The 11112-nt window shown below is 54.6% G+C and overlaps 1 protein-coding gene across 18 annotated transcripts in view; it reads left to right on the plus strand.

Annotated features, from left to right (window-relative positions):
- The window catches only part of CAMKK2 (calcium/calmodulin dependent protein kinase kinase 2), a 52628-nt gene that overhangs the window by 33649 nt on the left and 7867 nt on the right, over nt 1–11112 (plus strand). For 8 of the 18 annotated variants that reach the window (XR_004951109.1, XR_004951112.1, XR_004951114.1 and 5 more), the window contains exons 13-14: nt 201–329; nt 4511–4611. Coding sequence is in view for 11 of the 18 variants with exons in the window: in XM_036221901.1 (XP_036077794.1) it covers nt 201–329; nt 4511–4611 (230 nt within the window). In the remaining 7 variants the exon portion in view is untranslated. Of the gene's footprint in view, nt 1–200; nt 330–4510; nt 4612–5142; nt 5186–5588; nt 6750–7119; nt 7832–7885; nt 11082–11112 lie in introns of those variants that run through there. The other 10 variants (XM_036221893.1, XM_036221892.1, XM_036221894.1 and 7 more) reach the window with 9 other exon arrangements.

Genomic DNA, 11112 nt, shown 5'->3' on the forward strand with positions numbered 1-11112 from the left:
TTCCCATTCTCTGTCTCTCACCTTTTCCACGTTTCCTCCCATCCTGCTCACCCCCACCCTCCGCCTGGCTTGACAGCTCTCTTGCATGCCTGACCTCAGGCCACTGCCTCTCCTGTCCCTGCATCCCTTCCCTGGCTCCGTTCTCCTGCCTCTGGGAGCCAGCTGCACCTGCCCCTCACCCCTCCTGTCATTCGTTGAAGCTGCACCCCTGGGTCACGAGGCACGGGGCGGAGCCGTTGCCATCGGAGGACGAGAACTGCACGCTGGTCGAGGTGACCGAAGAGGAGGTCGAGAATTCGGTCAAACACATTCCCAGCCTGGCGACCGTGGTAAGGCGGGACGGACCACTGACCAAGAGCAGGGACAGAGAGAGCCCGAGGCAGGCCCAGCGAGGATGGGCCAGGACACAGGCGGGCGTCTGAGAAGCCGATGTCGGGCCTGAGAGTCAGGGGATGGCTGAGTCTGCCTCTGACCCGCAGCCGCCAGCCTCTGGGCCCTCGGCACACGTCAGGCCAGCGGGCCCCTTCGTCTTCTAGCTTTAGTTCTATCTGCAGCCAGGTCCATGTTACAGCAGAGAGGGCTAGCCCCTCTCCGAGGGTCCTTTCGGAGCATGTCGGGGGGAGCGGGAGGAGGAGGGCTGGGGTGGGTGCTGGGGATGGAGTGTAGCCGAGGTCTCTGAGACAGGGGTCCCCCCTGGCTGGACCTCCGGTTCCTGGAGCGGACAGCTTAGCTCATCGCACGTCTGCCGTGTGGGCCACTGCAGGGCTAGGGGTAGGGGCTCCCACAGCACACGTCTCAGAGAGTTCTTCCCGGCTCCGGAGGGCGGGAGTTGGCTCACGAGCCACCAGGCCCCTTTAATGGCCTCACACTTGGGTCCTGACCCAGGTAGAAGGAGCCAGAATGTGGAGTCTTCAGGCTTAACCCCAGAGAGTCTGGGAGTCACCCACTCGCCACGCTTCTGCCCAGGAGGGTGTTGCTCCAGGAGGGAGCCCAGGACGCTCAGGGGCCCGGGACCAGGCAGCCGTCCTAAGGGCAGAACCCAGCTGGCCGCCCCCCGTGGCCGCCTCCAGAGCCCCAGCCCCAGCTGGCCGCTCCCCACGGCCGCCTCCAGAGCCCCGGCCCCAGCACACAGGCAGGGCCCCGGGCTTTGGGAGGAGACCGGCGGGGCCGCAAGCACACAGCGGCCTCAGCGACCGCCCCGTTAGGAGCCCACGCGCCGGCTTCTTCTCTCCTGGCTTTGCACTTCTCCCGCCTGCTTCCCACACACTTTCTCCTTCTTCCAAACCCTGAGCCCCTCGGAGGGGCGTCCATTAACATCCTCCTCCACCCCTGCCTGGGGCCCCTGCATGACCTTCTCTGTTAAAAGCTCACGCACACCTACTCTTTCTCATCCACCCACTGCACCCGCGTCCTGCATCCCCGGTGGGGAGAGCAGCTGGCGTGCACCCACCATGGGTCATCCTGTTCCAGGCTCAGGATGTTCTTGGGAGAAGGCGTCGGACCCTAGAGCTTTGAAACAGTCGTTGGTTATTCAGGGGGCACCTGGACACTGAGGGTTCCTCAGGCCTTGCTGGGAGCGGGTGTATCGTGATGAGTAAAACCAGCATGGCACCCGCCACCCCGGAGAGGCAGATGCGGGGCCAACAGCCGACAAATAAATGTGCAATGTAACTGAGGGTCTGCGTGGCGTGCCCCTGAGGGGGGCCGTGCCCCAGGTGATGGGATGGAGAAGGCCTCCGGAAGCAGTGGATGTGTCCTGAGAGGTGTAGGAAGCGCCTGCAAGCTATGACTCGGGAGCAGCACGATCCGGGTCGGCTTAGAAAGATCCCACGTGGAGAACGGACCGTGGCGGCCAGGGAGGAAGTGGGTGCTGCGGCAGCCATCTGAAAGTGCGGCGGCTGGGACAGGGAGGGCCAGGCCCCCTCCTGGCGCCCAGGGTGTGCCGGGCATGGGGTGACAGCGATGAACAAGGGACAGTGCCAGCCCTCATGAGCCTCCTGGCCTCCTGGAAAGGATCACCCTCATCACATAGTGACAGGGCCAGCATGGAGAGGGGCAGGAACAGCGCCTTCCGCTGGGTTCCGAGGGCTGGGAAGAGGTCAGCTGGTCTGACCAGGGCACAGGGAAGGGGCAGGTCTTGCCGGGGGGAACGACACCTGCACAGGCCAAGGGGACAGGCCGGTGTGTTCCAGGAACCACAGAGCGCGGGTCTCGGCAGGGGAGGGACGTGAGTGCCTCGCCAAGGGGGCCTGGCCTTCGTTCTCTCGGCCACCGTTTTTCTTGTCTGTCTTTTTTATTGAGACAGAATGAGCGCAACATAAAATTAACCATTTTAAAGCGAACAGTACGGTGGCATTTGTTACACGTACAACATCATGCGGTTATGACTCCCATCATTCCGAACCATCACCCCAGAACGAAGCCCTGTACCCGTGAGCAGTCACTCCCGATGCCAGCCCCCGGCAACCACCAGTCTGTTTTCTGTCTCTGCAGATTTACCTATTATGCACATTTTATGTAAAAAGAATCATGATGTGCGGTCTTTTGTATCTGGCTTCTTTCATTTCTTATAATGTTTTTGAGGTTCATCTACATTGTAGCATGTCCTTCCTTTTTATAGTTGAATAATATTCCACCGTAGGGCTAGACTACATTTTGTCGATCTGTTTTTCAGTTGAACATTTGGGTGTTTCTACCTTTCGGTAAAGCAGTTTTTTGTCTTTCTGTTTTTAAACACTTATTTATCTTCTTAGCAATAAGCCCTTAAAAAAACCCAGAATCTCAATATATGAAAAAGCTTGAAGAGGCTCCATGCTCTGCCTGAACAGGGGTGGGCGCCAGAGTGTTATGGGGTGTCCAGGCCATGTCCTTGAGCATTCCTTCATGGGATACAGCAGCCAAAAGCATTGCCAAAGGTGACCGGTTCACTCCTTGCTCCAGAACCTTCTATGGGCCCCTGGCTGGCAACAAGATAAGTTCCAGGCTCCTATAGGTGAAAGATTCTAAGTCAGGAGGTGAGAGAATCAGGTTTCAGAAAAGACGGGGGGCAGACTGGCCAGGTGAGGTAGAGGACTGAGAGGCAGAGAAGGGAAGCTAAGCTGTGGCTGAGGGGTGTGATGACGGATATTATCTTTTCCCCAAGGACCCTCTCCCAGCCAAGCCGCAGACCCAGTCTGTGTCAGAGTCAGCAAGGGGGGCCCACCAAAGAGTTCCCACTCCTGGTGATGGACAGGCCAGTCCCCGGCGCCTCTCCACCTGAGAAGGACCTTTGGGTTCTCCGAGCTCCCTTGTCCTCACACCACGCCAGCCTGTGGACTGGCCATCCTCAGTGTCCTGGGGACAGGGGCTTCCCACGTGACTACAACGCAGCCCCCTGAGAAAACGGCCGCCTTGTCTGTTGCTCGTGGGCAGTTGTGCGGTGGTGAAGCCCCCGTCTGGCAGCCCCTCAAAATGTTAGACATAGACTCGCAGTATGATCTCAGGGTTCCACTCCTGGGTATACCCCTGGGAGAAAGAAACACATTTTGTGCAGAAAGCATGCGTCCACCCAAAAACTTGGGCAGAAATGTGCATAGCAGCATCATTCATCATAGCCAAAAAGCGGAAACAATCCAAACGTCTACCAATGGATGAATGGATAAAGAAAATGCATATCCACACAAAGGAGTATTACTCAGCCACAGAAAAGGAATGAAAAACCGATATAACATGGACGAACCTCAGAAACATTATGCGAGTGAAAGAATCCAGACACAAAAGGTCACAGACCGTATGATTCCATTCCTATAAAATGCCCAGAATAGACATTCACAGAGACAGCAGCTCAGTGGTGGGCAGGGGCTGGGGGAGGGGGAATGGGGGGTGACTGCTCATGGGGACAGGGTTTCATTCTGGGGTGGTGGAAATGTTCTGAGATTAGTGGTGATGTGAACATACTAAAAAACATGGAATTGCACACTTTAAAATGGTGAATTTTATGCCGTGGGAATTATATTTCAATTAAAAAAAAAAAGCGCAGCCCCCTCCCTTAGTGATGCCTGGGCAGCACTAGTTGGCTTCTTGTTGGAGTGGTCGTAGGTGGCTTTCGCCAAGCATAAAGGCCTGGCCTCGAAGATGCGCCAGCTTGATGGGCCAGGTGGGCACATCCAACAGTGGCTCAGGTGAGACAGATGGGCCAGTCGGGCCAGCTCTCCCGGAGCGCGGGGTCCCTTGGGGAAGACTAGATGACGACCGGCCTTGAATGGGAAGCCAAGGGGTTTGGACCTTATCTTGTCGGCAGCCAGGGAGCCGTGGAAGCTTTTTGGGGAGAGTACCAGCCAGACTCGGTGAGGGCTTTGGCTGTCCTATCCTGGGTGGAGGGATGCTGTCCGCTGTGTCCTGAAGGCCTGCCATCGGCCACGAGCCCTGGGATCTGGCAGGGGGCCGGGGGAGAAGGCAAGTAGGAGCGACATGAGGGAGGGTGTCGCCTGGAACCCCGCCTGGCGGCTGAACCTCCGCTTCTCTCCTTCAGATCCTGGTGAAGACCATGATACGGAAGCGTTCCTTCGGGAACCCGTTCGAAGGCAGCCGGCGGGAGGAGCGCTCGTTTTCAGCGCCTGGAAACCTGCTCCTGTGAGTGTCTGCCTGTCTCCCTCTGGGGCGGGGAGCTGGGGGCTGCACGCAGGCCAGCCTCGCCTGGCCTGCTCTGCCTGGGCCCGTCCCTGGAGCGGCACCGTCTGGGAAGGCTCAGACCAGACGCGCCGCGTGCACGGGAAGGCAGAGCGGCTGCTGGCTGGCATCTCACCCCACCCCAGGCTCCGTCTGCCTCCTTTTGCTGATGGCTCATCCACCCCGAAGCTTTACCTTTCTCAGGGGACTTGCATTCTAACTGGGGAGGCTCTTGACAATTAGAAGGCACTTTTGTGGCCCTGAAGCAGGTGTGCTTGATGGCGGGTTTTTGGCCCCGTGTTGGGCGAGCAGGCCATTCTCACTCATGGGTCTCTACGTGTCATGGCGGAACGGTGTCCTGCTCATAAGTGCCCTGGCAACAGCACGTGAAGCTGGTGTTTGGGGCCTGAGTGTCTCTGGGGTGGGGGTCAGGTAACCCGTGGATCCCAAGAGTCCCTTCTCACTTCCCTTTTCCATTCCCTCTGGTGATTCTAGCAAAAAACCAACCAGGGAGTGGGAACCCCTGTCTGAGCCCAAGGTAACGCCTGCCTGCCTGTAGCCTCTGCCGGGGCCTGGGGGCGGGGGCAGCTGCAGAGCACGGGGCATCCTCACCCAGGCGGACGGTCCCCCCTGCTGTGCCCAGGCTCACCTTGGGCCTCTGGACCCAGGATGAATATGGGCATCCGGGGCTCGGACCCGATGGCGGGCCGTGCATGTGAGCTGGGGCTGCGGGTGCATGGCGCTCCGCCCGCGATGCCTGTGAATCCACCCAGGTCTCCCAGTCCAGCCGGGCACCCACACATGCTCAGGGCACGGCCCTGGCATTGAAGCTCTTGCCACAGGGCCCCGCGGCTGCCCCTGCTGTGGGTCGGTGTGGTCAGAGCGAAGGCCAGGCATGCTGCCCGCTGTGCTCTCCAGCATCCGCCCTTTCTTCTCACTAGTGTAGACCTAGAAAATAAGTCCCCTCCCAGCCTGCCGCGAAGGAGGGTCTGGACCTTTTCACCCAGTCAGTCATCCCTCTTCCAGAAAGTGTTACCAGCCCCTTCCAGGACAGGTGAGAGCTTTTGTCCCTGTAAGACTGAGATGACAGTACTTGGTGCCCCTTCTGCCACTCACTCCCCCGTCCCCCAGTACCCGTGGCAGGGGAGCAATCCTCGTACTGGCTGAGCCCAGCTCACCCCCTAGACCTCACCAGGGTGCTCCAGACAGCCATTTCTCTGGTTTAAAAGCAGCTTTACTGAGACATAATTCACATAGCATGTAATTCTCCTGTTTAGAATGCGTAATTCTTTGTTTTTCTACTATAGTTACAGAGTTGTGCACCATCTCCACAATTAATTTGAGAACGTTTTCATTAGCCTGAGAAGAAACCCAGCACCCTTAGCTCTCACCACGCACCTCCCCTATTTCCCCAGCAACCACTAATCTACTTTTAGTTTCTGTAGATTTGGTTGTCTATGTAGGATATTTCCTACATAGAATCACATAGTATGTGGCCTTTTGTGTCTGGCTTCTTCGACACAGCATCATGTTTTTAAGGTTCATCTGTAGTGTAGCTTGTCAGTGCTCCATCCCTTTTTATGGCTATATAATATTCCACTGTATGGAGAGGTGACGTTTTATTTATCTGGTGATGAACACTATCCACTTTTCGGCTCTTACAAATGAGTAATGCTGACGTGAACGTTCTTGTTCAAGCGGCAGCTTTTTCCGTCGGTTAGGAGTTGGCTTATGAGATGAACTTTATTGGCCACTCATACTATAGTAGGAGTCAGCGGCATAAATGGTAGCATGGGAAGGATGCCCGTTTGGGGATTATTTATGCTTTTCTGCAGCGGGGAAAGTGGCAATTAGCAATCAGAGCTGGTCGCCGACAGCCTTCTGACAGCTGCCTCAGTCCCCGCCGGATGTTCCCGGATGTCTCTGCAGCCAGATGACAGGGTGGCCCTGCCTACAGTTCAAGCCTCATGGGGTGACAGGAAGCGGAAGCAAAACGGGCTGGTCTTGATTCGGTCTTTCTCTTCTCAACCTCAGTTTTAGGGTTTGCCTCCCGTCTGTGTGCAAGTTCGTCTTTTTTTTTTTTTTTCAATGAATCAAAATTTCAAGACACCAACAGACTGAGATTGGCCCAGATGGCTTTCCTGCCCCTTTATTCCCTCACCGGCAGCCCCAGGAACACCTGGAAGTTCCCTGCCCTTGTCCTCAGCCTGCAGTTGGGATGCTTTGGTTGTCCGAATGGTCCAGCACTGTGGAGCTCATGGGCCTTAGTCATTGGAGGCCTTGTCCCAAGTCCCACCATCGGTTACAGTGGGACCCGCCCGCAGGAGCAAGCAGCTGCTAGGACAGAAACTGAGGACCTGTTTGGGCATCTAGTGACCGTTTCCTCCCCAGGAGACTTGACCCCCTCGTCTTTAGCATAAACATAAAGCCTCATGAGTGTGATTTTTTCAACAGAGAGGGTTTTCTTCCTAGGAATGCACAGACATCAGGCTCTCCATTGTGCAGGAGCACTGACCAGGGGCATACAGTGGACATTGGTCCTGTGCGACAAGCCCAGCGGCTTCCCTGAGGAGCACAGCTCTGCCTGATGGTGTGGCACATGGCTTGGGCAGCTCCTTAGGGATTTCCCCTCACATCTCCACGCCACTCCGCCCATGTCTGTCACCCCAGGCCGCTCTAGCTGGGGTGCTTTGGGATATGGCCTCTCTGGGACACGAGGACACCTTTTGCCTCGCTGGCTTGGTCCGTTCCGCTCTGGTCACTCACATCGGGGAGAGGAGGGGCCCTTCCCTCACTTCGAGGTGTCCCGTAGGCCTGTGTGCAGGGACAGGTCTGTCGACAATTGTTTCCTGAAGGCCCGCTGTGGGCCACGCCCAGCCCAGGCGGTCCGCTTGTTATAGCCTAGGGGAGGACGGGGAGAAGTCAAGGTACCCGAAAAGCCCCTCAGGGGCCGGGCCTCAACGTGGGTCCCACACAGTAATATGCGCCGTAATGTTAGGTGACAGGCAGATAGGTTCGCATCTATTTTTATAGTCCCTTGCTATTTTTGGCAGATGACGCTGGTTTTCCATTTACAGAGCGGATACAAAGTGTCTTTTTGAAAATTTTACATAAGCAAGAAAAAAAAAAAAGGCGGTGGGGAGAGAATCTAAAAGAAGAGGTTAAGTACATAACGGTCGGTCGGGGCCCGGCCGGCACCGGCCTTGGTCTTAACACGGCTTTTCTGTTCGGTGGGCAGGAAGCAAGGCAGCGAGGACAGCTTCCAGGGCCCCGACCCGCCCCCCGTGGGGGAGGAGGAAGTGCTCTTGTGAAAGGCGGCCCCCGCGTGGAGAGTTGGGGGGCCGCGGCCCCCGGGCCCCGCACGCGCATGCGCCCTCTGTGGCCGGAGCCGGCGATGGAGTAGCCGCCGGACCGCCCCGCGACCTCGCATGCTGGCGTCTCACCTGCGGGCGGCGCGCGCTGCGTTTCCATAGCAGCATGTCCTACGGAAACCCAGCCCGTGCGCAGAGCCTTGGCCGTCATCTCTGGTTGTTGTTTTTGTTTGTTTGTTTGTTTGTTTGTTTTCCTTTGCTGTTTTAAAGGGGACAAAAAAAAAAAGACTTGACTCCATGACATCGACCTTGGCCGCTGGCTGGCTCAACGGGCGGGTGTGAGGAGTTGCAGACCCAGAGCCACGTGCATTTTGGGACAATTGCTTTTTAAAACGTTTTTATGCCAAAAACAAAAAAACAAAAAACAAACCTTCGTTGTGAACTCAGAACCATGTCAGCTATACCACGTGAATGTGTGGGGGTTTGAAAAGCGTGTAAAACTGGCAGAAGACTATCTGGGAAGTGGTCTGAGACCACAGAGTTAGTCACCGCTGCATTCGAAAGGAAGGGGGGCGAGTGGGCGTGACTTCTCACACGAACCCCAAACCTCAAACCATGCCACCTTCCAGAACTGAGGGCTCAAGGAGTCAGGGCAGGGCCAGCCCTCAGTAACTGCAGGGAGCATTGGTGCAACTTATTTGTAAGAAGGACTTTTAACATTTTTCTATGGTTAGACTTGTAGTCAGGAAAACGAAAAGGGCTTGATGTTTCACTGCTTCATAAAGGCGGTTTTCCAACCCTAGAAGGGCATCAGCGGTTGTGGTGGGACAAGTTTTGCCTAAGGGACTGAACAGGTCTCTTTGTGACAGCCACTTAAGGGTTTCTGAAGTTATTAGCTGAGCTCTCTAGTAAACCTCTTCAATTTCAAAAAACTCCAGGGTGAAATCCTACACTTCCATGTACATTACATGGCTTCAGAGTAAACAAACAAACATTTTCAATTCTCCAACTAGGCTGAACTCCAGAGTAGTTCAGAAATCACTTAGAGCTTCCGGGATCTATTCCGTGGCTTCAGGCATGTGGATCAGAGTTGGAGCCAATAAAACCCATGCTTGTATATTAGCAGCTTAGCTTGTTTGTAACCTGTGTATCCTATGGACTGCCAAGGTTTCGTTTTCTTAAATACTAGCTGAGTGTCGTAGTTAGTGAAACACTTATCCAGTTTCTGGAGGGCCATTTAGGAAATACTTTAATTCTACTGAGACACAAATGATCATTCTTACCAGCAAAGCCCTGTTGGGATAGACACAAGAACTTCGGGGCACCCTTTGAAAGAAGGCTGTTGAAACCCAGAGCACTCCTCAGGGTTCACGTGCACAAGGGCTTGACACAGGACGTTGCCTTTTGTAGCCAAAAGTCCAGAAAGAAAAGGTTTACCTTTTCGACTTCCACTTAATTTTGGGAAGTTTGGTTGTAATTCATCTTCTTCCAGAGCCACACACGTGGGTGAGTCTGAAGTTCAAGTTGTAGGACAGCAGGAAGGACTTTGCCCTGGGAGATTCTCAGTATTTCGTGGTCCCTGGCTTGGTGGAAATAGTAACCAAGCTCAGAAGGACGTATTTTCCTGTAGTTTCTGCCTGATCAGTGTTGAGACGAGGACTCTTTGCAGACACAGTGACGCCAGGCCACGTGTCCCCCTGTCCAGCATGTTCACAGAGCCCAGGCGTTCTTGGCTTCCATAGATCTCCATAAGCTCTTGACTGTCGTTGTAGCCAGACTTTTCTTGCTATCGTATAATCAGTACACAATTAGGGGCTGCTGGTTTCCGAGAGCAAAGGACACCCGCCTGATGGAGGGTCCTGCCTGCTTGCTTGCTTTTTGTAACCTAGTACTTCCTCTTGCCCCCTGCCCCTGCGCTTGTTTAAAGTTATGGGCCCCACCCCTTCCGGGAGCAACAGATGGGGTCTGGTTAGTTTGCAATAAGCACCTTGCAGTGGTTAAAGTCAGCCAGTCCTTAGTCCTGGTCCCAGACGGAGTGTGTGGACTCCGGCCTGGCCACGTGGCTCGCCCAGGAAGGGCGGGCAGCATGCAGAGCTTCTGCAGAATTCCTGTGTTTACACGACTGCATCAGGCAATGCCATTAATCCCCCCCCAAAACTCTCTGTATTCGGTTTCATATGCGGAATGCCAGCTGTCTGGCAGCTGTTTCGGTGGGTGGGTTGGGGGAGGCCCAAGTTCATAACTTTTTTTTTTTTTTTTTTTTTACAAAGAAACACCAAAGAAAGTTATGGAAAGGAACTGCCACCCCCAAAATATATAAGCAAAGAGGGCTGTAGCACAAAGCATTAACTACCACTGTCTTGGAGCACAAAAGCCAGCTCTGTTGGGACAGGGAAGCTGTCAGGAGCAGCTTTTTCAGGGGAGCAAAAACAACACGCATCAGTTTTTTCTATTGCTGGCTCATCTGTGGGACCAATTCGGTACAAGCAACCTGTGGCCCGCATCTGTGGCCTTGAAGGAAGCACAAGCTCTCTCCCTGTCTTTCCTCTACCTGTTCCACTTCCCCCCATCTATTCTGCAGGCTCACCAATGGCTCCCATAAAGCCTTATCTTGCCCCTCGTTGGCACTGGGGGCCAGAGAGGCTGTCTCCCTGTCTGGCCTTTCCCGTGAGGTAGGGCTCCCATCCTCAAAGCCTTTTTTGGAACAAGGAGGCAGATACCTGTGCGTTTAGACACCTACGCTCCACTGTTGCTCTCATGCATCTTCCAAAGGGGAGCTTCCTGTTGCCAGGGGGGAAGAACCATGACCTCCACTGGCCTCTAAGGTGCTAGGGAAGGTTTCGAGGTCGTCGGTTCCCATCTTCTCTCCAGCTTTATGGGCTGAGTTTTGTGGGACTGCTGACTTTTCTATTCTGTGATCTATTTACTGCCCGATGCTTGTTTTATTCCTGATCCTTTCTACTATGCATTTTCCTTTTATCAGGTGTACAAAGTTAAATACTGTGTATTTATCACTTAAAAATACATGAACTTAAGAGAAAAAAAGTAAGCCTTTGGTGTTTTTCCACAGATGTTTAAGCTTCTCTGTAAACTTGAAATAAACAGACAGCAAAATGGTGCAAAGTCTGGGCCTCTTTGGGATTTTTCTGTTGGT

This window comes from Rousettus aegyptiacus, unplaced genomic scaffold (genome assembly GCF_014176215.1).
Source record: "Rousettus aegyptiacus isolate mRouAeg1 unplaced genomic scaffold, mRouAeg1.p scaffold_m13_p_5, whole genome shotgun sequence".
NCBI classification, from domain to species: domain Eukaryota; kingdom Metazoa; phylum Chordata; class Mammalia; order Chiroptera; family Pteropodidae; genus Rousettus; species Rousettus aegyptiacus.